The following is a 26,894-nucleotide window of genomic DNA, read 5'->3' on the forward strand; positions in this document are numbered from 1 at the left end:
AAGAAACAAGATCCATCCAGAGTGTTAGAGAATATACCAAGTTGCTTCAGCATAAGATAGCCCTTGCCACTTAACTAGATACTCTGGCACAACATCCCCTAAACCATCTTTGCTGATTCGATCTGCAATTATTCTTTCTACCTAAATAACACAAATAAATTAGCTCACATGAGCAATACTCCAATATAAATTGCCAAAGCTATAGTTGTAAACAGCAGTGGATAAGATGTGAAATTAGATTGCAAGTCTGATGGATCGAAAACACTACCTGACTATTCTGCTTAATGATGTCCAGATCCATTTCTTTGCTCACGTCATTGACCTCAATCTAAAAGGTGAAAAATATATCAAGTGAAAGAATTTCAGATTTATATACCATGATAACATTTTTGACAAATCTATTTGACATATCCCAATACAGACTAAGGCAGCACGTGTTTAGTACGATAATGCCAAAAGTACAAACTGAAAAGTATCATCTATCGTGGTAAACATGGTTTCACAAACGAAATAAGAAATATAACCATGATGAGGAACATCAGGGATGCATCTTATGGCATTCTTCCTTGTACATATAAGGATAATAAAAAGCAGAAAATCTTCCAGACATTCAAACATTACCTCCTCTCGTGAGAGTGCTGTCCTATACCTAATCTCCTCCGTCACTTTCTTCGTATAGTTAAGAACCTTCTTATACCCACTAAGCTGCAAGAGCACACAACATACGCAACAAAGCAAAAAATTAGAAACGAAAATAGTATCATCACAAAGAAATGCAAAAGATTGATTAAAAAAGGTGTCGAAAGGATGTACATTTTGGAGATCGCTCAACGTTTTCCACTGACAATGCAAGTGTGATTGGCCTTTCCATTTTATAAGGAATTCCATTTCATTCCAATCTGACTCAGTATCAAACAGTTGGCTAACTAAAACAGGAACTGTTGATTTGTTATTTGTGGGAGCATCTTCACCCATACCCTTCGGCTGATGCCAGAGTACTTTTTCAATAACATCAGGATCCTCCTCTTCAATGTCATCCTAACGAGCACATATCAGACAAAAGGGTAAAACAGAGAATATAAGTTCATTAAATAGCTGGGCAAGGATTCCAAAGATCATACCTTTTGGTTTTTACGATTTCTCCCATCATCTATATCTTCACTGTCTTCACTCTCCACATAAGAGACTTTACGAACTGATCGGGTGGAGCTGCGAACTTCACTACTCTGTCCTATGTTATTGGTTGACCTTCCATTGTTTTGTCGGAGAGTTGTGCCTCTTCTGGCCAGGCTTCTAAAACCCTCATCGTTGTCATTATCAGAGTCCTCCTCTGAGACATCATCTTGATATGACGTTTTCCTCTTTTGTCGAATAGAAGCATGGGATGATTTTCGTTCAAGTACAGAGCTAGATTTCCGGAAACCTTTACTATGTTGCCTAACCTTGGGCGTTTTTGTACCATAGTCATCCTCGTAGTCGGAAAGATCGATATCATCATCACTCTCAGGATCTTCATCAGAAACGTCCCAACCTTGGCCATGCTATAAAAAAACAACCCAGTTGTAAGAATTCCATCAAACAAGTTAAAAGGCTAGAACACAACATATTAATGAAAATCCTCCTTCCGAATAGTAAACTTAGTTAAGAAATGGCTCAGAAACTATCTCCATTTTTTTGTTCAGTTTTAGCTTCATTGTGAAGGATACATATCTTCACACAAGAATTGTATGAAGTCAAACCTTTTTCCTTGCACCACCATCATCAACAGCATCATAGGGCTCAAAGTCAGCATCTTCAGGGTCATCCTCTGATGAGAAATAAGATCAAATATGTTACTGAAGTTCAGACCAAGCACATGGCGTGGGAAGGGCTCAGTGGAAAAAGCATAGACATAAGTTCTAACAAAAAATGCAGTCAAGCTATTTAGGAGTAAAAATTAAAAGAGTTTACCATCTTCCTCCTCTTCATAGTCTATATCAGCATCACCATTGTGTTCATGATTACTATTACTATAGTGAATGTTTCTGTGAATTGCTCTTGAGGCCCTCGAGTTGCTATGGATAGCAGATCCTGTCTTCGGCAGTGATCTAGAATTTGTGGGATTACTATATCCTTTGTAGTGCACATGATCACTTTGATTATCTTCATCCTGTTCATAATATTCATCAGACAACATTTCATCTGCTGGGACATCAGCTTGACCACTTTGATGCTTGTTCATTTCATTATCCTCCTCATTTTCATTTTCAGAATCTAACTTTTCACTACGTTCATTTGAGAGATTATCTTCAGAATGGTATGCTTCTTTGAAACCGGATTGTGAATCTTTGGCAGGATCAGAGCCCTCTCTCTGTCCCATTGGCTGACAGTCTTTCCAAAACGTGGAACCCCACCTCCCTGTGACACCCATTCTCCTAGCCGAAGGTTGATAATGGGAATCCACAGGACCAGCTACATCACCAATTGCTGTCTGACTTTGCTGCCTAATACTACATCCTGGTTCTGGGTCACTTTGATACCGTACATCCATGTTCATGTCAAAGCCTCTTTCACTAAAGGTACCATCCACATTTTCATTCAAAGGTGAAGTCTGAAAAGTGGCAGCATTTTGCGGCTCCTCATTTTCATCCACAACATTATGTGACACAGTATCGTTTGAGTAGTTTCTAAAGAAGGCCATCTTCTCACATGAAGCCAGCAACTAAAGTAAGCTCTCTCTCTCTCTCTCTCTGGCTTGCAGTGGGCAACAATCTTCTAAGGTCTCAATAGAACTATGAAAGAAAAAAAAAAAAAGAAGAAGACAAATGAGTTATTAAGCAAAAATGGTTACAATAAAAACGAGACTTGGTTACGATTAGCAGGAAAATAAGAGCAGCAGAGAGAAGCAAAGCAATGTTTAAACTGAAACTAAGAACATCCCAGAATCCGAGGAGCACGTGACATGACATCTGCATCAATGCCAAAACAAAAGCAGATCTAATGGAAGCTGATGTTCAGGTAAACAAGGTAAGAAGATGCTGCTCTCCTCCTCTTCAACGAGAAGAAGAAACAGAACAAGGATAAAAATAATGTCTACGCAATCACTTCAGTAGGAAAGCAAGGTCGAAGGCAGATCCACCACGCAAAACACGATTAAAACTCGAAATCGAATACTAAAGCCCTCTAAATCTCGAATTGTCAAATTGAAAAAAAAAAGAAAAAGAAAAAAAAGGTAGGTGAACCCTAGAATTAGGTATCCCAATAAAGAAAAGGAGCACAACAAAAGGAGTTATAGAGAAGCAGCTATTTCAAACACACAGTCACATAAGAGATGATAAACTCTCTGAGGCGGAATGAATGTATATATTGTTTTTCTTCAGAACCAAACAACTTGATTTGAAAATCAAGCACGGTTATAGGAATCTCACCGGACAATCTAATCTCTTCGAAGCCGAATTCAAATACAGAAACTGGAGAAAAAAGTTTCGTAAACGATTCGAGGGATTTTTTTCGCAAGTTTGTATCGGACTCGAGAGAAAACGGATTCTGGTGATGGTAGATCGTAANGATGGTAGATCGTAATAGAGAGGACGGAGAGGTCGGCGAGGTAGGTGAAAGACGATCACCGGTGTCCGAGTTTTTTTTTTGGATGGATCGTCGGCTGCGAGAAGAAGAGAGGTCTCGGGAGGATTTTGAAGTGAGAGAGAGAAAGCGTATATTTTTGTGTTTGGGGGAAGAGAGAGATTGGGTTATCGGACGATTAATAATATTTTGTTTTCTCTCTAATCAATCCTCATTTTATTTTCTTTTTTTATATAATTATATATATGGACTGCTCCTTATTCTTTTTTTTTTTTTCTAATTATTTAGGGTTAGGATGAAACTTTTAAATTTGCAGAAATTGATAATTAAAAAAGGTTAAAATTATATGAATTAGAATACATATGTACATATGTTCATCACCTCCTTACTCGAATTGATGTATGAGAATTTGGATAGAGAAACAAATTTAGGTCTATCCTATTTGGAATGGCGTTTTGGTGGAGATTGAAGTGGAAGTGTGGTTATGTTTTTGGTACGAATAGTAATATCGAGATAGAATACAGCTTGTCAAAGATCTAGTCAAAGAAGTATTATTAGAGGCTAACTTGACGCAACGAGGTCCGAGGGCAAACATAGTGTGAGTGGAACAGATGGTATCGTACGTGAAGTATCACAAGGCACGGGTGGATGAAACTTAACACAGATGGGGGCATCCCATGGGAACTCGGGAATGGCTACGGCCAACGGTGTGATGTGGGATGCTTCCTGGGTTTGAGGAGTAGGTTTTAAACGAAACTTAGGGATATGCTTGACATCGATAGCAGAAGTATGGGTGTTTACTATGGCATATATATAGCGGGGAGTTTGAGGTGGATTCGGAAATGATGGTGGGGTTTCTTAAGATAGAGATTAGTAACGCTCATATGTTGTTGTTCCTTATATGGTTGTGTCATAGCTTCATATCAAGGGACTGAATAATATGTGTTTCTCACGTGTGTAGAGAAGCTAATCGTCTGGTCGACAGATTAGCAAACTGTGATATTTCTTTACACTAAAGTTCATTTGTTAGAAAAGAATTCTAGTTGTGTTTGCTCCAATTTTGTTGAAAGATGTCACGGGTGTTGCGCTCCTAGGCAAGTTTGTACTTAATTTTATGTTCTTTATGGGAGGCTTGATCTCCTTATCTTCTACTATAAAGAAATGTTCATATAGTCACACCAAGAAAGATAAACGAAAAATATATAGTCAAAATACAGTTTCAGTAATTTTTTGAGGATTATGTTTAATAGTTTAATTTAACATGTGAATTTAGGTTATAAATAAAGTATATAAAATAGAAATGTGATTTAAGTTGAATGGAAAACACAATCCAACTCAATGGAATATCCAACTTAAATCCAAATTTTTTTAAAAAAAAGTTTAACACAATTTTATTAACCCACAGTTAAAAAAAAAAAATTCAACTTATTGATTGTGTTTATGCTTTTTAATTAATTACAACCTACGCGAAAAACTTCTAATTAAATCAAAGGTGTTGACTCCATTTACTCTACAAAATCTAGTAAGGTCTTGTTCGTGCTTCTGTCGTTGGTGACACAAACCAGCGACAATGACCTAACAATGTTTGTTGACCAAAGCCGATGACTAACGATCGCAATTTTCAGTCGCTAAAATTTTCAGTATTTATCTGTGATCAGTCTTTGCGATTGGTCAATAGATCTAGCGACATAGAAACGAACAACATAGTGGTAAAAATATATACTCTCTCCTTTCCTTATTAATCATTTTGCTAGAAAAAAATTTGTTTCAAAAATATGTATCTTTTAAGTTATCAATGTACTTTTTAATAGTTGCTAATGATAAATTGTAAATCTAAGAAAAATAACTAAATACTATTGATATAGAGTTATAGAAAATTATAAATCACTACAAAATGAAGCAATTATAATGTGTTTTATTAATATATGTGAAAAGACTAAAAATGGATTAAATTAGCGGTAAAAGAATTATTTATTAACAAAATTGATAAAATAAATTAAATAAATATAATTTAATTTAATGTAATTAAATATAATAAAAATATTAAATAAATTAAGTCATAAAAAACTAAACTAAATCTAATTAAATTCATTGCTAATTAAATTAACTTAAATTCAAATAAATCAACTATAATCAAATGAAATTTATAAAATATAAAGTAAATAAAATAAAAGGAAAATTTTAAATTAATTGTTTTTAAACCTATATTTTAAATTAATTATTGTTAAAAATATTATTCAAAATTTTTGTAAAAACATAATGATTTGTCTTGACGATAGACAAACGAACAACACAACAACTGGGATACAAACAACATATGTTACTGTTGCTACTGTTGTCGTTGGATCCAACGGCAAACAAACGAACATGACCTAAAAAAGAAGCATTTTTCGTTAAAGTTTAATTCAATATATTTTCATACGTTTGAATCAAAAAAAAAAAAGCAATCTTGATTTGGTTATAAGGTTTTTGTGGGAATATATTGTTCTTAAAATTTGTTTGTTTCGCATGCAAGCTAAAATCTACATCCAAAGGACATTTTATTTTACCCTATATAACCAGATTTAACCGATTTTAACTGGAAAACCCTAAAAAAAATTGTTCAATTTAGAAAAATTCCATTAACGAAAATAAACCAAATCGATTAATTTTAGTGATTACTGAAAAGCAATCAAAAACTCCAAGTCGGTTTTGCTTTGGTTAAACTAACTTGCAGGACTAGTAACTACCATGGGTTCATGGATTTAAGGAATCTTCTTAACTTTCGACCATTAGCCAAAAAGATTATCAAAATGGAGGTTCACAATGATGAATCAATATTTGGTGCAAATGGCTGCATGCAAATGAACGATTGAAAAAATTTTGGTTTGCAAAAAAAGTGAATATATAGCATTCAACTCATTCTTTTGTAAAATATGAGATGAACAATTTTTTATTATAATTTCTTCATTGTCCTCAATTTTTTTGTTGAATGAGTTGTGTTGGGCATAATTTTAACCATATAATTACAAGTTGCATCAGTTTTTCAACTTACTCATCTCAAATAGTAAAAATGAATAAATAGTCATGCAGCTTTTTTTGGATCTATATTTTGTAATATCCCTGAAATAAGAATTTATAATTGTAGTAAACTTTCCGTTAATTGAATAAGTTGACAACACAAATAAAAATACTAAAACTGACTACAAATGAAATAAATAAAAAGAACAATACCAAATGGAATAAACAATTTTTTAGGAATGAAAGAAAAAGATGCAGAGAAGGAACAAAATAATAAATGGTAACTAAACAGTAACAATATCTTTTAAAATATATTAGTTATATAAATCAAATTAATGAAAATACTAATACTACTTTTAATGTATATGTTATGAATTGTACATTTGATTTTTTTTTTTTAAATGTGAATGAAACTTTATATATGTCATGTTAAATATTAAATAATATTAACCTACAATAAAAATTTTAAGCGTAATCTAAAATATTTTTTAGTTTTTATTTATGATGTAAACATTATTTGACTATTCATATAAATTTTAAATAAAGCGTTAAGATTAAGATAACATGAAATTTGTATCAAAACTATTCTTCTGTTAATATATTGTGAAAATATGAAAATTATTATATTATATAATTGAAATATTATTATTTATAATAAACCTAATTTTTTAAAATTTGTTTATTTTTTCGTTTCATTTGTCCTTCATCAATGGTTTCTCTATTAATGGTTTCGTTACCTATGTGATGCAGTCGGAAACCCTAGGATTAGCAAGCACTAAGCCTAGTTAGAAATCAATTTATCAAGCGTGAACTTGATAAAGAGAAACTCTGGAAGAAACTCTCTGCTTTTTATTAATTAGAATGAAAACTGTTTTTCCAATAACCTAGACTCTCTCTATATATAGAGAAGAAACCCAAAACCCAAAATAGAAAACTCTAAACAGAAATAAAAAAACTAACATAAGTAAATATATCAAAAGAAAAGTTAAATTCGCTAAATTCCTCCTACGTCAGTCTCCTCCACCTCCTAAGAACTTGTCCTCAAGTTCTCTTCTGGATATAGAACTCCATCTTCATGATACTCATAATTATCAACGACATTAAAAGTACTGGAAATGCTCATCGATTCTGGGAAATCCAGAACATAAGCATTGTCGTTGATCTTCCGTAACACCTTGAACGGTCCATACTTGCGAGGCTCCAGCTTGCTATATGTACCAACTAGAAATCTCTCTTTATGGAGGAACACCATCACTTCATCACCTTCTTTGAAAACCTTGAGTCTTCGACGTTTATCAGCATCAACCTTGTTCTTCTGTCCAGTAGCTTCTAACTTAGCCTTAACAGCTTCTTTAACAGCCAAAATCTCTTCAGCCATGGTTTCAGCTGATGCACTAACTCCACGAGTCTTAGGCAACTTAACCAAATCAACCACATGTCTAGGAACAGAAGTATACACTAGAGAAAAAGGTGATTTCCCTGTTGCAGAATGTACAGCGCTGTTGTAAGCAAACTCCACTTGAGGCAAAGCTAAATCCCACTGTTTTGGTTTATCCCCACAATTACTTCGAACCATATTTCCCAAAGTTCTATTAGTTACTTCAGTTTGTCTATCTGTTTAAGGATGAGCTGTAGAACTACGATTAAGAGCTGTTCTAAACATCCTCCAAAGAGTAATCCAAAAATGACTTAGAAACTTTGTGTCCCTATCTGAAGTAATTGACTTAGGAACTCCGTGAAGGCGCACCACTTCCCTGAAAAATAATTTGGCTATGTTGGATGCATCTGCAGTCTTCTTGCAAGCAATGAAATGTGTCATCTTGGAAAATCTATCAACTACCACAAACACATAATCCACACCTCGTTGTGTACGAGACAATCCCAACACAAAATCCATAGCCAAGTCTTGCCAAATATCATCAGGAACAGGTAAAGGCATATAAACACCAGTGTTCTGCGATTGGCCTTTCGACACTTGACAAATATAACATCTTTTGACAATGGCTCCAGCATCTCTCCTTAAGTGTGGCCAAAAGTATCACTCCTCTAGGCTAGCAATAGTCTTATCTCTTCCCAAATGCCCACTAAGACCACCCCCATGCAAATCACGGATCAACTTCTCTCTTAGCAATGAGCAAGGGATGTACAATCGATCTCCTTTAAACAAATAGCCTTCTTGAATATGAAAATCTGCAGAAGGATGCTTCTCGTTGCATTTGGCCCATAGTTCCTTGAATTCAACATCATTTTCATACAACTCCTTCATCAACTCAAATCCCACAATCTCTTGTGTTAAAGTAGCTAACAATGATGCTCTCCTACTCAAAGCATCAACCACCTTATTAAGTGCACCTGAGTTATGCTGGATTATAAAAGGGAATTTCTGCAGGAAGCTAACCCAACGAGCATGCATTTTGTTAATCACCTTTTGGCTGTGAAGGAACTTCAAAGCTTGGTGGTCAGTGATCAAAATAAACTCTCTCTGAATCAAATAATGCTCCCACTGCCTTTGGGTTCTAAATACTGCATAGAACTCTTGATCATAGGTGCTCCACTTCTGTCGAGCTTCACTCAATTTCTTGCTGAAGAAAGCCACTGGTCGTTTTTCTTGAGACAAGACAGCACCTATTCCCACTCCACTAGCATCACATTCAACTTGGAACACTTTATCAAAATCAGGCAATGCTAGAACTGGTGCAGTACATAGCTTTTCCTTGATTAAATTAAAACTTTTTTCTTGCTCGAGATCCCATTGGAACTTTCCTTTCTTCAAGCACTCGGTAATAGGAGAAGTAATAGTACTGAAATCTCTTATAAATCTCCTATAGAAGGTAGCAAGACCATGAAAGCTGCGTATATCACTGACTGATTTCGGGACAGGTCAATCCCTAATAGCTTTCACTTTATCTTCGTCAACATGAATCCCTTCTTCTCGAACAACAAAACCTAAGATTGAACACCTTGTTCTGAACAAACTTTTTCGTTGTCCTTCTTCTTTAGATGATAATAAGACCCTTTCAAATACAATGTTGATCGTCTCATTCGATTCTTCTTCAGCAAATTCAACACCAGCATATTCATCCTCTTCTTCATGTTCTTCTTCCTCCTCTAGCAAAGCTGTAGTTCTCCTACTCGGACAAACGTTTGATTTGTGACCTTGTCCTTGACAACGAAAACACTTGTCAATGGATGGTCTCGCATAAATGTTACTTTGCTTCTGGATTGGTGCTTTATTCTGCTGAGCATTATTAGAACCATTGTTAGAACTTCCAGCGCCTTTGTTCCCAAGGCTAGTATCCTTTGTTACTGCACTCTTCTCTTTATCTCCTATTGATTCAGGATTATTCTGAGGTGAATATCTTCTGAAGGAAGTAAAATTGCGAGGAGATTTTTCAATTAACTCAGCTTTCAAAGGTAGACTAGAAGCCTCATGCACCGTCCATACAGTTTGTAAACCCATCTTCTCTTCAATAGAACTCTTTAACTCACTGATGTATCTCACCACTTTCTGATTTTCTGTCTCTCCAAGATCATTACACTCAAAAAATCGCAGAAACTCTGTTGTATACTCTGTCACAGTCCTTTTTCCTTGAACACATTCAATATACATCTTATAGAGAATCTGTTCATAGTCCTCTAGTAAATACCTGTCCATCATGAGATGTTTCATCCGCCTTCATGTCTTGACTGGTCCCTTCCTTTGTTTTTGCCTCTGAAAAACAAGTTTGTCCCACCACACAGCAGCAATACTCTTCAGCCTAATGGCCACCATTTTAACTTGCTTGTTTTCAGGGACACCCATGATTTCAAAGAAACTATCAACACTTATTTGCCAATCTAGAAAATCTTCCACATTCATAGTTCCATAGAACAATGGAATGTCAGCCTTTACGCGGTAGTCATGATTATTTTGTCGATTTCTTTGCTCAACTTCATCCTCCACAGCTTCCTCTTCATCAGAACTTGAACTTTCATGAATAACAGCATGATTGTTGTCTACCCTTGGGATTAGTCTTCCCCTGTTTCTATGCTGATTCACGTTAAGTCCTTGTTCTCCTTATTTGTTTCTTTGCTGATTTGCATTGTTGAAGTTGTTTCTGATCTCAGTTGTCAAATTGGTCATCTGGTCGGTCAAAGCAGTTAGAGCCGAGGTCATAGCCTTGGTAAAACCCTGAAAGTCTGCTTTGGTCACAGATTGATCCCCCATAGCTGATCAAGCCTTGAAAAAGAGACAAGAGAAAGCCTGCTCTTATACCACTTGACGCAGTCAGAAACTCTAGGATTAGCAAGCACTAAGCCTAGTTGGAAATCAAGTTCTCAAGCGTGAACTTGATAAAGAGAAACTTTGGAAATCCACCATATTAGAGAAGAAATTCTCTGCTTTTTTTATTAATTAGAATGAAAACTGTTTTGCCAATAACCTAGACTCTCTCTATATATAGAGAAGAAACCCAAAACACAAAATAGAAAACTCTAGACAGAAATAGAAAACTAACATAAGTAAATATATCAAACGAAAAGTTAAATTCGCTAAATTCCTCCTACGTCACTATGTAAGAACAGATAATAATATATGTAATTGACATTTCTGATTACATACATATATTAGATGACAACATTAATACCCGGTGATCAATTTGTCGATTTTATGAAAGCCTTTTACGGGCACTAAGGGCATCTCCGCTGGGAGATGCTAATCAAGAGAATTCTTTAGAAATATATATATAATAATGAGAGAGAGAAAAGATGAGAGAATCAATGCTAAAGTTGCTTAGTCAAGAAACGTTCCTTAGACCAAATAGACAGGTGTCATTTTTTAATGGATATTACTAATAAAAGATAATATATATATATATATATATATATATATATATATATATATATGTGTGTGTGTGTGATTAAAATTATACTTTTTTTTTAAATAAATCTTGCATCGTTGCTCCGTTGGTCTTGCTCTAAGCAAGTTGATGCGTTCTAATTTGGAGATTTTGTATATGAAAGTGTAACAGGAAGAAGAGAGATGTCTTTGGTTTAATATCATTAATTATCGGTTTAGTTATCTAGTTGGTTTGTTTATTCGGTTTAGCAAACACTATATGTAACCTTTCTCCACTAGCGAGAGAATCAATCAATGAAAATCAACAATCTTCTTAATCTCTATTATCTATGTATCATCATCATCTTCCACCATTGAATCTATGTTCCTCGGGTCGATCCTTCTTCCTTAGTGATCATCCCCTAGACTTTGATTTACCCTTATCTCGTTCTCACGGTGAGAGCTGATTCGAGATTTATCCATCTATACTTACTTTTACTGTTTCATTGGTATCAGAGCAGTGAGTTCTTCCTTCAGACCGATTTTCATGGCGGATACAAAACAACAATCGATGATCAAGTCAGATTATAAGCTAAATAAGCTTCCTTACTCATGTGAGGAGGTTTATGAAAGAATGAACAAGGGTATGTGTATATTTTGTGAGGAACACGACAACCCAGGTCATTATCAGTTGAAGCACAAAGGAGTAAGAATTTCCATGATAGAATCTGAAGATGATGATCAAGTGTTTGATGATAAAGAAGAAGCTCATCAAATCCAAGAAACTGTGATGAATCTGGATCCGATCGTTGCAAAGACTTTGGACCCACTCACCAAACAAATGGAGCATATCTCAGCTTTGTAGGTTCTAGATTCTGTTTCTGTGTTGCAGGTTCATAAAATGGATTCACACTTCAACGGAGTGGAAGAATTACCTCAACAATCAACAATTGGTAATGTCAAAATCGATGCATACCAAGTGTTTGATCAAATTCCTCTAAGAGTAACAAGTATAGAAAAACAAAGGAAGTATCTTAAGGGATGGAAATTCAAGTTCAAATGCACTTCAAAGAGAAGCAAACTGATGGATTTTAAGTTCTCTTCGGTGGTGAAAACTTATTTGCTTAGTGAAGATCCTAAATTAGGACCATGCCAACAAAGAGCTCAAAGTAACTGTTGTTACTTGTAAGAGGAGGCCAATTGATCGATATAAGCTAGCTGATGAGAGTTCAAAGTCAGGAGTTTCTGATGGACCAATTCAGATCTGTGTATGGGAACCAGACGGTTTACTTGCTAAACTAGATCTTTGGGACTGGCCAGAAAAAGAATTGACGCCATACGAAGAATCACATCTGGTTGAAACATTTCTACCTTCACAGATGGAATTGGTGAATGGTGATCCAAAGGATTTCAAGCCTTTTAACAGAAAAAGGAGTAACAAGTCTCTTTATCTAGAAGACGAACAAGAGGATGGACATGAGCTAACACAGGTAACAAAATTCATTTCATCTTCTAATAATCAGATTTGGGAACCTGGTGGAGTATTGAATGAACATGATAACTGTAAAGGGGCACAAAAATGTTACAATCATTGTAAATTGATGAGGTTAATGCACTGGATGTCTAGTATGTGGTCGCAAAGAATCAAGTCCAGAGAGATTTATATGTTACCAGTATGTTCTTTTGTTGATATAAAAACGTGGTCAGGGTTATGCTGTTGTGAGTATAAAATTCACATGATGATGTTGGGTTATTATGGTTTAGAAATGCAAGTGTTATCATGTTCTAAGGAAAGTGTGTTACATGCATAATGGTATGCTGGGAACAATTAGAATCAGTTTTGTGGTTTGTGAATGGTAAGAGGCTGCTAGATGCAGGCCAAAACATGCAGTCGAGGCTGTTTTATGATGAAGAAAATAATGAGTTAAGGGACAGTAAAGCTGGAATCACTTTGTTATCACTTGAGAGCAATGTAAGCTTATGCTTGGGACGTCAAAATGAAGCTGATGATTATGAGATGACAAAGGATCCTCATAAGGCCATGATCGATGAAAATATATGGCTGCATTTGAATAAATTGATGCTCATCTATGGATCTCTTGTAAGACCACCAGGATCTAACGTGAATTTTCCGTCTAGCGAAAAGAATAGGTTAGTTGGATTATTTTCTAAGACTGTAAGGGTTGTTCCACTAGCGTTTCTTTTAGAAGGTGGTGTTGAAGTGGGTTCCTTGGTTTGCTCAGGAAAGGGTTGGTCCTTCATTTTGGTTTCTATTTTCTGGGCTATTGGTCAAGTGGTTATTTTTGGGAGAGAATCCTTTCGAGCACTTAATAACAAAAGGGGAATTGAGAATAGGATTGTTGACATGACAAAGGTGAAACAAAATTCTGAAGCCAGTCAACACTGCTCTCTTTTGTTGCTCTTAGAAAGAGTTAAAACCATTTTTGAACCTATGGTGTATGTCATTCGCAATGGCCAGTTTAGCAACAGTCCCCCCAAATGTGTTTCTTCAACAGCGCAAAGGAACCTCAAAGATCTGTATATGCTTTGTGTTGAATTGGTTAGCTCTCGCTGTCACAACGAGGGAAATATTGGTGAAATAGAAGCAGTAGTTGTGACCATGTTTAAACAGAGGTATGTCTATGGTTCTCTTCTAAGACCGCCTGATACTCATTATGAAGTTGGATTTTACAATGATTTGACGCAGTTCAGTACTGATCTTCAAAGTCAGAAGATGCAGGCCAGATATGATAACCATACCAAAGAGATGGATATGAAAGAAGCTTTAATGCAGGCCATGTATGTTGCTAATTCTCTTGCTGGATTTTGTGCTTATGAAGTGTTTCATTTTCAAAGGCCACCCAAGCTAAATAATCTTCATGGAAGTCTGGATTTCATCGCTAAGGTTCTTGTTCAATGGAAGGAGTGTAACACCCGAACTCGACACCCGAAACAGGTCAACGGGTTGACTTCCTGGCCCGACCCGAAAACCCTCTTTAAATGCAAATCACCAACTAACTTTGCAAAAAGAACTCTTAGCTTAACCAACCTGCAAAAAGAGAGGGGTGAGTAATTGATAATCACTCAGTGAGGGAAAGCCTTAGGGCTCACGAAGTTTCCACACCCAAACACGCTTAGACAATCACAAAGTCTAAACCTAAGACAAGCACCAATCACTGTGTCCTAAATCCTATGACACACAAACATAAGCACACATCACCCAAATGGAACTACGTCCCATAACCGCCCTAAAGACGGGTCGGATACAACGTGTCAACACACGCTACCCTCGTGCATTATTAGATCCCTCATGCTTTCGCACTTCTTCATGCACCATGCTTACGGAACCTTCATGCCTCTTGCACTTCGTCCTAGCATCAATCACTCGTGCTCATGCTTACAGACCCCAATCGCCTCTTGCACTTGTTCCTAGCACTGCTCACACGTCGGCTCGTCAGCCATCCTGATCTACCCGCATTTTCCGCTCGTGGACCACCACACAACTACAAGGAATTCTCCTTGCAGGACTCTCTGCGGCTCACCCGCATCTACGTGCCCTTAACACCTATCTCACACACAAGCACTTATTTTACCACAACATAACATGCATTCACGCAACCACATCATCAACAATCAACATGCACAAAATCCATTTTAGATCAATTTCTATCTCTAGGATACTAGTTCTCTATCTTTATACTTTATTTAAAAATATATTTATAAAATATGTTATACAACCAACAAACAAATACGGTTAATCATAATATACGTAACTCGTAGATATACTCAGCTTAACCCTAGACTAAGCAACTATCCAAACACATCTGAATATGTAGAAGACACCAACTAGTCCTCATCTTGGCCACACGAATATAATCCTCGGTTTAGCACTTGCAACAACGAAAACCCGGTTCAATGGCCTGCAACGGTTTAGATTAACTGATCAAAGAGTATATTCCAATAATCCTTGATTTAATCTATTAACCAAACTGATTTAAATATGTTGGTGCTTTTCCAATAATTAATTAGATGTAGTTTAATAATTAAATCAAACCAACAATCTAATAATTCATAACTCCACCATTTAGTCCACGTACGATCACATGCTCCCACAATACCAATTCCTAAACCAGCCACAATACACGATTCACCAATATTTATATTAACCAACGTTATCGACAACGTACGTAACCATGCATGCCACCACAAATCAACTCATGCAAGTTCCATAAACAAGTTTCGGTTCTGGACTTAAATCATCTGGTTTAGTTGGTTAAGCTTCTCGGTTCAATAATCAATGCAACAGAACACAACAACAGACACGAGAAAGAGTTTCGCCGTTTACCTTCCTTGGCGTTTACACCCAACGACTCGTGACGGATCAGCAACGCCGATGCACAAAGCTTCAAGCCCACGGTTGTCACGTCCTCATCTCTCAACAATCAAACAACACAAAGCAACAGATCCATCAAGACAATATCAGAAGCTTATTCCGCAAGCTACATAACAAAATAAGGTTTCCGTACCCTTAACGACATCTCCGATGGACCACTGCTCCGATGACAGCGGCGGTCATCCGGTGACTCATGGTTGCGACCTCTAGTTGCAACTCACGGTGGCGGTGGTGTCGACGGCAACAACCTTGTCTCGCTTCTCAACGTTCTCGGATTCTTTGAAACACAGCACCACGACAGAACAATAATAACAACCACAATCTCTCTCCCACTCTCGGTGGCTGCTGGTCTGGTTTTAGGGTTTAGCCTTGCGTTTCCCTTTTGACGGCTGAAGAAAATACATCCACGATACATATACAAACGACATGGCCTTTGTCGTTTAATCATTTTGCTCACTTGGTTCTTAATGGGCTTGAAATGAAAACAAACCGGCCAAATTCTCAATTAAAATCCAGTTACAAGGAGCACCCTCCGGATCTTCTCATGCTATTACTTGCAGGTGCTTATGCTAGTCTAGATTGGCAAAGCGGATTTGGGAGCAACAACGGTAAGCAGCTGAAGCAGGGGTGGGGAGCAGGGAGCTGTGAGCGGGGTGGGGAGGAAGATCTATTTTTTTTTTATATATAAATAAAAATGCTTTGGTTTGAAACAAATTTAATTATGACTAATTTTATTAAAAAACAAAATTATAAAAACATTTTGTTCAGAAACAAATAACGAAAGGAAAAAAATCATCTACGAGCTCTCCATATATGCTTTGCAATGCTGTTTCGAATACCCTCCATATATGCATCACCTGTAGGTATGTAACTCCTTCTTTGAGTTTCAACATCAACATCATCAGAATCTGAGAAATCCAATTCTTCCTTTTCCATTTGCTCGTACTCTTGAAAATCTTTATCAACTCTTAATGATCTTCGTATGAAGTTATGCAATGTCATAGTCGCTACAACAATCTTACAATGCGTTTGAAGATCATAGCGTGCTGGATTCCGGATGATAGCAAACTTTCCTTTCCATACACCGAATGTTCGCTCAACAACAGAACGCAGAGAGGAATGACATTTATTAAACATTTTATTCTCATTTGTAGGTGGTCCTCCTCGCCATTGATGCGGATGATATCGGGTTCGACGATACAGAGAAAGATATCCTTTTCTATTAGGATATCCTGAATCAACGAGAAAATATCTTCCTTCAGGTGGAGTTGGAAAATATTCATCGTTTTGTGCACAATATGTCAATATCTTCGAATCGTGTGCCCTTCCTGGTGTTCCCACATATGTATATATAAACTCCATTTTGAAGTTACAAATCGCAAGCACGTTCATGGTAGGATGTTGCTTACGTAAGTTCCAATACTTCTCTTTCTTATCACCTCCAACTCTTACCGCCACATGTGTACCATCAAGAGCTCCTATGCAACCACTAAAAAAAGGATAATACCTTCTATCAGCTGACAGAATGGGATTTACCTGTCGGAGTTCGTTTTCTTCAGGCTTTATAATATCTTGAGACATGCGAACCAGTGCATCCAAAACTTCATGAAACTTTCGATTTACTATCTCTTGATTGCGTTGATAATGTGTTGCAATTGTTCGTTGGACTTCGTCATGTGCAACAGTTTCAAGAAACATCGCAACAGCTTCTTCTAATCCACATTCTCGACAATCTCGTAATCAATAATCTTTCTTCAATGTACCACATAATTGTTGGAAAGTTTCTTGATGCATTCGTAGAGTTTCGAAACATTCTCGATCATGGCCATTTATCATTTGCCTCGTATGGCGCCATCCACGACCTCGATCAATTCTCATTAGTTATCTATCCCTGTTTGGATCCAAGCATTCACTCTCGATCAACAAAGCAATTACTTTGAGCAAATTCTGGTTGTAAGAGATAGCTAGTTCATTAATTAAAATTACTTACACTTATTAGCTCATTCCACCAATCAGTTGACATGTCGAGCTCTCCAAATTCATTGAATCCCAATCCAGTAGCTGTTCGTGTGATCCGCTTGTAAACATCATACTGCTTTTTTATGTGATCCATCCGGTTTTTGAAAGTTTTCCACGGAAAATCCAAACCAAAACGTTTGAGAAATTCAGCTCGAACACTTTGTCGACCAATTTCGTCAAGACATGTACCCTTCCAGTGACCTTTGTCATTTTGATCATTGCACAATTGCAATAATCCATGACTCAGTTCACGATTCTACACAAATTTTATCTAAATATCTTAATACAATCAATCACACTGATAAACACTTAAAAATATGAGAGACGAAAACTAGAACACTAATAAAAAAAAAAGAAGAAGAAATAAGAGAGAGAGGGTCACCTCGGAAGATGGTGTTGAAGAACCTTCATTTTGATTTGCCATATTGTCCTACACCGAAAAAAATTCAATAAACGTTTGCATGTTTGGATTTATGTAAGCTTGAAATATATAGATTGAAACCTTACCTGAACTCTCTCTGAACCTTTTGTGAAGTGATAATTGTTGGGTTGAGCTGTTGATATTTATAGACTTAAATTTTTAAACTATCAAGAATTATATTAAAGATATTATACGTAAAATTAGCAATTTTGTGAATAAAATTTAAATATATATTTTTGAAAATTTTAATTTTAAATTTGAATAAAGAAATATTGAAAGCATATTCGAATATATTGTTGATTAATTGGACTCAAGTCAAATATTTTTTTACCAGAATATTTTTGTTTCAAAATTAATTTATTTTAAGTGATAATTATTTAAAAATAATATCCCAAAACTCTCCCAAATTCAGCGTCATAACGCTTAACTTTTTAGAGCAGTTATCATTTTCTTTAACACGTGTGAAAGGGATAAAATTTATTCTTGATTGGAGTTGAGCATGGGCGTTTCCCACGTAAGGCTCACAAAAACGCTTTACCAATCTAGACTGCTATCATCCTTGAGGACAAAGATGTTTTGGGGAGGGAAGTATTGTAACAGGAAGAAGACAGATGCCTTTGGTTTAATATCTTTAATTATCGGTTTAGTTATCTAGTTGGTTTGTTTATTCGGTTTAGTAAACACTATATGTAACCTTTCTCCACTAGCTAGCTAGAGAATCAATTAATGAAAATCAACAATCTTCTTAATCTCTATTATCTTTGTATCTCATCATCATCTTCCACCATTGAATCTATGTTCCTCGGGTCGATCCTTTTTCCTTAGTGATCATCCCCCTAGACTTTGATTTATCCTTATCTCGTTCTCACGGTGAGAGCTGATTCGGGACTTATTCATCTATACTTACTTTTACTGTTTCATTTGGGATTGTGTCTACAAAGAGTTCACAAAAACTATGACGGCTCATGGGAAGAAAAGAATTGACACATTTAAAATAGCTCAAGCTGATCGTGTATGGGAACTAGGTCGTTTAATGGATCTTTGTGGCTGGCCAGAGAAAGGATCCAAGTCACATGAAGAATCAGTTCGGCTTGAAACATTGTTATCTTCACAGTTGCAAGTGGCGCATTGTTGTAACCCAAAAGAGTTTAAGCATTTTGACAGAAAAATGAGTAGCAAGACTCTTGGTCTAGAAGACCAACAAGATGATGGACATGAGCTAAAACACGTATCATTCTCTTCCTTGGAACCTGGCCATAGATATCACAAGGAATCATTGGTTGTTGTTGATGGTATATCATCTAATCTTGGATGTGTTATTGGTAAGACTAATGAGTGTATGAATGATCCTGAGCTTGTTCAAGATGATTCTCTTGTTGGAAAAGAGTTTAAAGAGCTCAAACATGGGAAGTTTGTCAATGAATGAAGCTGAATATTCTCCTGATGAGAAGACCCTTTACGTTTTGACTTTTGGATTATGTCAACCCTAAAAGAGAACATAAAGTGATTAGAGTGGTTGAGAAAAGGAAACAGTCAAAGTTCTCTTTTGATTTATTGGCTTACAGCTCACTTACTGGTTTGTTTTGCAAGCCAAATCTGGAGGTAGGAGCCAAATTGTTGCTTGAAGAGAATAAAGTTTTCAGAAGGACGATAATCTTTGGTAGAGTTGTGATTAAATGGAAGTACTGGTCTTTGTTTTCACGAATGATTCAAGCTATTACGGATTGCACAAATACCGAGCTTATGGCCGAGAACATTGCACTTCTAGAAGAGGATAAAGGTTCAGATACTCATGGAGAACTCAAGCTAAAGATTTATCCTCTGATGGAGAAACACCACAGCTTGGCGGGACAGTTGTATAACCTGCAGAGTGAAAGAAAAAGAGCTGCTCCTGCGGACAGTTTGGTTAAAGAGTTTAGGCAACCTTTGAGGAAGCTGCTAGGATGGTCAAAGAGGCAGAAAGCTTATAATCAGACCTGGAAATTCAAATACATACAAAAAGCTTTGTTTAAAGTTCTACTACAGAATGAACAACATAAACTCTTGCAAGGAAGGAACATTAAATGTAAAATGAGGAAGATTATCATTTTTAACTCGGGTTGTCACTATTCTACAAACAATAAGTGTGTCTCTTATCATTGCCCAGAAATTGTATTTTCATGGTTAAAGAAGCTTCATGAGATGGGTGTACTTGTGAGTTTAAAGAAAATTGCAGGAATGACCATTCGATGGGATACAGAAACTCAACATTGGATAGTGAATGCATGGTTAAAGGTTCAAGTGTGTTCTGGTTTCAGCTTAGAAGCGTGGGTTGGGTTGAAAATCGATCATTGGAAGCGTGGGTTGGGTCAGAGAAGATCCCATTTCCACGCACTTATGCAGCTCAGATTAAAAGATGTGGAGAGACATCAAGGCAAATATGTTTCTCCAAGGCTGGTGACTTCTTTTCTTCTGCTCATGGATGTACCACAGCTCCGCAGAGAGAGATAAAATCGCAACAAGCAGAACTATGTTCCGCTATTTTTAAAAGAGAAAATAGGAATATTAATAAGAGTTTTGAATGGCCGAGTAAGGTGGAGAAAGACCACAAGATTCAGGAAACCGTTCTTGTGTTCTGGGGATATATGTTTGGAATAGAAAAGAAGATTGCAGGTGGTTTAATATGTGGCAATGTAAAGTTTCGCCTGAAGCACAAATGGAAATTTAGGATGAAGGCTCGTTGCAGCAAATATGAACTGGTTTGTGTAGTAGAAAAGAAGAAGCTAAAGAATGTTAAAGTAGGTGCTAATCACGATAAGAACAGCTTCTTGTTTAAACAAAGGTTTGTCTATGTTTTTCTTCTAAGACCGCCTGATACTCATCATGAAGCTGGGTTCCACTACTATTTGGGGCAGTTCAGTACTGATCTTCAAAGTCAAAAGACGCAGGCCATAGATGATAACCAGACCAAAGAGATGGATATGAAAGAATTGTTAATGCAGGCCATGTATGTTGCTAATTCTCTTGCTGGATTTTGTGTTTATGAAGTATTCCATTTCCAAATGCCACCTGAGATCTATATCAAGGGTTCATCACCAAATATCAAGATTATCATCCTTGAGGACAGGGATGTTCTGAGGGGAGTATTGTGACAGGAATAATAACTTGGTTTGGTAATCTTTTGGTTATTATCTAGTTTAGTATGTATTTTGGTTTGTTTATCCAGTTTAGCAAACACATTATATGTTGAGAGATAAGTTGCAAAATAGTACATTTTTGAAACATAATTAGGAAACTAATACATTTACTATTTACAATTTGCAAAACAATCACCTTTCACTATTTACATTACTTTCTAACCCTAAAAAAAACTTATTATTTACAAATATGCCATTAAAATATTTAATTATTTATTACATTACCCCTTTAATCTAGTAATTAAAATAAGAATCAATATAAATTTTGTTTTCTAAAATTTTTAGCTATATAAAATTCTATATTTTTGCATCTACTATTTGATATCTATTTTTTTTAAAGATTTGTTTTTATTATGTAAAATAAATTTCATAAATTTTTATCCGTACAACTTAGTAACTGTACGGATGTAATCCGTACAATTTATCAAGTGTACAGATGAATATTAATACATACATTTTAAGGTGTACAAGTCATTTAGTATACATATGTATATTAATATACATATTTCATCCGTACAGTTGATATAAAATATATTAAATATAAATAAAATAAAAATATTTATATTTTTGTATTTCCGTACACTAAATGAGATGTACGGATGCAACTACCCTTTTGTAATTTCACACCACTACACTCTACCCCACTTTATCATCTATCTCACATCCTTTCTATTACACAAATAGTAAAACCCACCTATTTTTCTAATTATAAATAGTAATTGTACTAAAAACCCTATTATGTTTTAAAAATGTACTACTTTGCAAATTTACCCTTATATGTAGGGGGTGTATTGAAACAATGATTTTGGAGGATTTGATGGGATTTAGAAAATTTGGAATTTTGATAGATTTTAGGGGAGTTGATATGATTTATGGTAAAATTCTTTCAAATCCCACCTAAAACCATTAGATTTGTATTTCTTTATTTTTAACTAAACAAATCCTCCAAAATCTTCCAAAATCCTCGAGAATCCCTAAAACTTATTAAAATCCAAATCCACAAACTGTTTTGAATAACTGTGGATTTCAAAGTAGATTTTTAAATCATCAGTTGAATAACAATAGATATCATGAGACCTTTTAAAATCCATGATTGAATAACATATGATTTGTAACTTTTACACAAATCACCTAAAATGTCAGGTTGAATACACCCCCCGTAATCCTTTCTCGTTAGTGAGAATCAATCAACCAAATAACAATTATATCTTCTTCTCTCTCACTCTATGTACGATTGTTCATCATCAAACATCATACATAATCAAATCTTAGTTCTCTGAGTTGGTTCTTCTTCCTTTGTAACCTTCTCTTAGCCTTTAATTTGCCCTTTTCTCGTTCTCTCGGTGAGATCTGATTTGGGATTCAATTTACTGTCACAGAAAGATCCATGCATGTGTTCTTATAATTGTTTCTGATAATATAGTTGATCTCCTGGAAAATTAGGATTAAGATTAGCGTTGAGGGATACGACACTTCGCTTCCTCGTCTTGATACCCATAGAGCTAGCGTTAAAAAATCATTTCAAAGCATGTGGAGAAGTTCATCATGTTATGGTTTGCAGAGACCCTGAAAAAGATGGCTGTCCAGAGGTTTGTGGCTTCTCCTTTACCAGTTGTGAAATCGCTCAAGTTAAATAGTGCCTAGCTAGGTAACAACTTGGTTCTTGTTTCTTAAAACAGGTCTTCTATTGTTGTTCTGCTACTAGGGTCGCATACTTTTGCACACACGAGTAAATTATATTGGTTCTTTTCTTTCGTTTTTTTTTTCCTCTTCATGTGGACTGATCACTGATGTTTTTGTTCTCAAAAGGTTTGTTTGTGGCTTCTTCCTCCAATTATTTGTGTATTTTTGTTTCTCAGCTTTCTTATTTCTTTTCCTCTTTGTTGCAGCCGGGCTTTAATTTACTTTTACGGACTAGGTGCAGTACATAATGCCGTGAAACTTTGTCGAACTAAAGTGGGAGAATGGAAACTAGTTGCTAAACCCTTGCCAATGCCGCAACCGAAATAAAACTATAACCGCGACGGGCCCCCTTGTCCTCGATACTTGGAATGTGCTAAGGCATAAAGACGTGGAGAAGGCTTGAGCTTCTTCGTTCTGGTTCAAGGGTGCAACACCTCGAAATGCGTATAACTTGTGGGTTTCCCAGCTGGATAGACTGCCCCACACGATCGAGATTAGTTGCCCCAACAGATTTATCCGTTGTGTTGCTTGTGTCAAGAATCTACAGAAGCAAGAGATCATCTTCTGCTGGCTTGTGATTTCAATGTTGTCATCTGGAACCTAGCTCTCCAAAGACTGAAGTTGACATGCATCGACTGATTTTAGAAGTTGGAATGAATTAATCAAGTCGAGGCAGAAGAGGAAAGACGTACACGTCTCCTTCTACGCTCCGGAAATTTGTAGCTCAGGTCGTTGTCTTTGCAATTTGTTCCCCCGTATACTATCTTCAAGAACATAGATAAAAAAAAAAATCATTAACACCATCAGACATGGGAGAAATTTCTGGAATTTCTATAATTATTTGAGAAATTCTGAGTTTAATTATAGTACATTTTATTTCAAAAATACACATACTTATTATTACTCTAAAATTTAACCCACATAAATTCAATAACAACTTCTATTAATTAATTGCAAATACACCAAAATATAGATTACACGGTAACATCCTCCTATTAAATCTAAAGAAACTCAATCTTTTTTTTTTTACTACAAAATGAGAAAGACAAGAAATCAGATTTTGACTCAATGTCTTTTACATTTGCCAGTATACTTCATCTCTTGTAAGGCTCAAAAGGATATCTCTGAAACTCAGAGCCAAATGTGATAGATTCCTCGTCGAGTTTCTTCTTCAACCTCCTCCAAGTCCTCAACTTATTAGACTGTATTAATCCTTTATACAATGTCTCAAACGTTAGCTTTTGTGGCAAGTAACCCTTCTCTATCATCTCCACAAAATACCCACAAGCCTCCTTCCATTTCTCCGTACTACACAACCCATGAATCAATGACGTATACGAGTCCAAATCCGGACCAGTTTCACTTGCTTTCAGATCATCCCATATCTCTTTCACAGTCTCCATCTTCCCCAAATTGATAAACGTCCCCAACAATACATTATACGTCTGCGTACTTGGTTTACACAATCCATTCTTCATCTTCCTGTACAGATTCATTGCCCCTTTAGCATCTTTCCTCCCTTTGTATTCTTTGAAAAAACAATTGTATGTCGCAGAAGACGGGCTTATCCCAGTTTCCACCATTGTTTCAAGCAACTCTTCCGCTTCCTCCAATCTCCCACAAGAACAGAGACATTTAACAACCGAAGTGTATGTTTCAATCGTCGGACTGATCCCTTTCGCCTTCATCAGCTTCAACTTATCCAACGTCAGCTCAGACTTATGAGCTCGGCTATACATATGAAGCACGATGGAAAAACTCGTAACATCAGGCTCAATCCCTCTCTGACGCATTTCATCGAACACCTTCTCTGCATTCCTCACATTCCTCTCGAACCTTTCTTCCGGATGCAAACTTGCCGTCCGACAAATCCCATTGAGCAAAACATTATACGTGACAACGTTCGGTTCAATCCCAGACTCAATCATCTCCGCTAAAAACTTCTCCGCCATATCAATCCTCCTAAGCTTACACCAACCAGCAATCAAAATCGTATAAATCTTCTCATCACACCCAAACTCTTCTTTCCTTTCATTAAAAACCCCAACAGCCATCTTCGTGTAACCGTACTTACAAAGCGTATCGAGAAGAAACCCGAACTCGACAACACCGAAACGACGGTTCTCGAGGAAACAAGGCGCATCGTCGAAAGCACGAAGCGCTTGACGCGTAAGCCCCGCGGCGATTAACCGTTTGGTTAGGGTTAGAAACGTCTCAGGAGAGGTTTGATCCATCTCCAAGATGAGTTGTCGAACGACGTCGAACTGACGAACGCGTCCGAGGATATCGATGATGAGATTGAAGGAGGTTGGTGTTGGTGTTGAAGGAGAAGGTAAGGAGCGTAGATACTGGAAGAAGGAGAGGGCGATTTTGGAATTGTGACGGAGACGGAGGAGGGTTTGGTGGATTAGGTCGGGAGAGAGTGAGATGCCGTTGAGCTGTAGAGATGATTCCATGAAGTGGAATGGGTTGTGGTTTGTTATAAGCATTTGGGAGATTAATTCGGCGTCGGAGGATGGTTCGAGTTTTGGGAGATTGAGAGTGAAACCGTCGGTAGAGAGGGTGGAGAGACGGCGGCGGAGTTGAAACGCCGGTGATATTTGCTTCAGCAGCATCATTTTGGCGACTGACTGTGTTAACAAAATTTGCAAATTATGCCATGAACCGTTATGTGGGAGATTTTTTCCAAGTTGGGTCGGGTATTTTTAAGATTATGAATTCGGGTCGGGTTTATTGAGTTGGGCTGAACCCTCCAGTGCTTGGCCCATTTAGCCCCAAAATGAATCGATCGAAGGTGAAGAAGGGTTGGTTGTGTAGGCTAGAGATAGGAAACAAAAAAAATTAGAAAAATTTCATCATCTTCCATTAACAATTTTCATACAAGTTCTTCCTCTTTAATCTTTTTTTCGTGCCCTTTATTTTATTAGTACGTTGATAACGATGAGGAGTTTGAACCGTATAAGCAGAAAGAATCATACAAAAAAAAAATCAGCCACGAGGTTACACAAAAGTAAAAAAAGTAAATATTTTTTTGGCCATTCGAGAGAATGGCGGTAGATCAAAATCATAATCAAGGTTGTACAATCTTGGAGAGTTGTTGATGCTAACCTGTACAACTTCTTAATCACTCATTAACCATATGCTCTCTATCTTCTACCCATTGTGGACTCGATTCTGCCAAGGCATGCTCTAGTATTTTTCCTCTCTTTACCTCTTGAGTTCTCCTTCGGTTTGATTCTAGTGTTATGAGCAAAGCTGTTATGTCAGCAGGACTGACTCCGCCTACTCTACTTGCCTGCCCGATTGTCTCTGGTCTCACCTGAATTTATAATCGTTCACATCATAAGAAGATAAGCTATATATAAACCACACTCATTCTACTAAAAAAACTACTTTAAAACACCTTTGAAAGTTTTTCACGCCCTTCATGAGATAGAGTTGTCAGCGAATAGTAATCCAAATCCGCTGGAAGTCGTCTATGTTGTTGGTGGACCATCTATTAAGGATGCATTTTTCAATTCATGTCCATATCTCCAAGCAGGCAAGGAGTATGTATTTAAAGGAGCAATGTAGCAGACAGAACATACCTGCTGGAGTTGGTTTTGCTGGCGCACAATGAAACCTTCATATTTTATATCGATCTCTACACACTCTTTCTCCATTCTAGATAATGTTTCATTTCCAAAGCCATGCTTCTCAAGAAGCTTGTAGTGGACATGAGGTTTCTTTAGTAGACTCTCTAGTGTTGCAGATTCTTTGACTGGCTGAGAAGACACGTTAGAAACTTCAGCAGCCAAATCACCTCCTGCAACTGCAAGCAATACA

General features: G+C 36.5%; 4 protein-coding genes across 5 annotated transcripts in view; all 4 read right to left on the reverse strand.

Moving 5' to 3' along the window:
• Positions 1-3,717, reverse strand: part of LOC104766622 (protein CHROMATIN REMODELING 5-like) — a 14,715-nt gene extending 10,998 nt beyond the window's left edge. For both annotated transcript variants that reach the window (XM_010490537.2, XM_010490536.2), the window contains exons 1-8: positions 3,408-3,717; positions 1,951-2,771; positions 1,740-1,807; positions 1,122-1,541; positions 814-1,038; positions 622-705; positions 269-328; positions 38-141 (exon numbers count right to left, since the gene is read on the reverse strand). In XM_010490537.2, the coding sequence (XP_010488839.1) occupies positions 38-141; positions 269-328; positions 622-705; positions 814-1,038; positions 1,122-1,541; positions 1,740-1,807; positions 1,951-2,680 (1,691 nt within the window). In that variant the 5' untranslated portion in view covers positions 2,681-2,771; positions 3,408-3,717. The remainder of the gene's footprint in view (positions 1-37; positions 142-268; positions 329-621; positions 706-813; positions 1,039-1,121; positions 1,542-1,739; positions 1,808-1,950; positions 2,772-3,407) is intronic.
• Positions 16,563-17,468, reverse strand: LOC104767944 (putative nuclease HARBI1). Its single transcript, XM_010491904.1, has one exon. It carries the CDS (start codon positions 17,466-17,468, stop codon positions 16,563-16,565), a length of 906 nt encoding a protein of 301 aa, XP_010490206.1.
• LOC104766623 (pentatricopeptide repeat-containing protein At2g13420, mitochondrial-like) lies at positions 23,996-25,716 on the reverse strand. The gene has a single exon (XM_010490538.2). The coding sequence runs from the start codon at positions 25,685-25,687 to the stop codon at positions 24,164-24,166; it is 1,524 nt and encodes a 507-aa protein (XP_010488840.1). The 5' UTR covers positions 25,688-25,716; the 3' UTR covers positions 23,996-24,163.
• The window catches only part of LOC104766626 (tRNA uridine 5-carboxymethylaminomethyl modification enzyme MnmG-like), a 6,870-nt gene continuing 5,988 nt past the window's right edge, over positions 26,013-26,894 (reverse strand). The window contains exons 8-10 of the mRNA XM_010490541.1: positions 26,657-26,741; positions 26,473-26,565; positions 26,013-26,388 (exon numbers count right to left, since the gene is read on the reverse strand). Of these exons, the coding sequence (XP_010488843.1) occupies positions 26,194-26,388; positions 26,473-26,565; positions 26,657-26,741 (373 nt within the window). The 3' untranslated portion in view covers positions 26,013-26,193. The remainder of the gene's footprint in view (positions 26,389-26,472; positions 26,566-26,656; positions 26,742-26,894) is intronic.

Source organism: Camelina sativa, chromosome 19 (assembly GCF_000633955.1).
Source record: "Camelina sativa cultivar DH55 chromosome 19, Cs, whole genome shotgun sequence".
Lineage (NCBI taxonomy): Eukaryota > Viridiplantae > Streptophyta > Magnoliopsida > Brassicales > Brassicaceae > Camelina > Camelina sativa.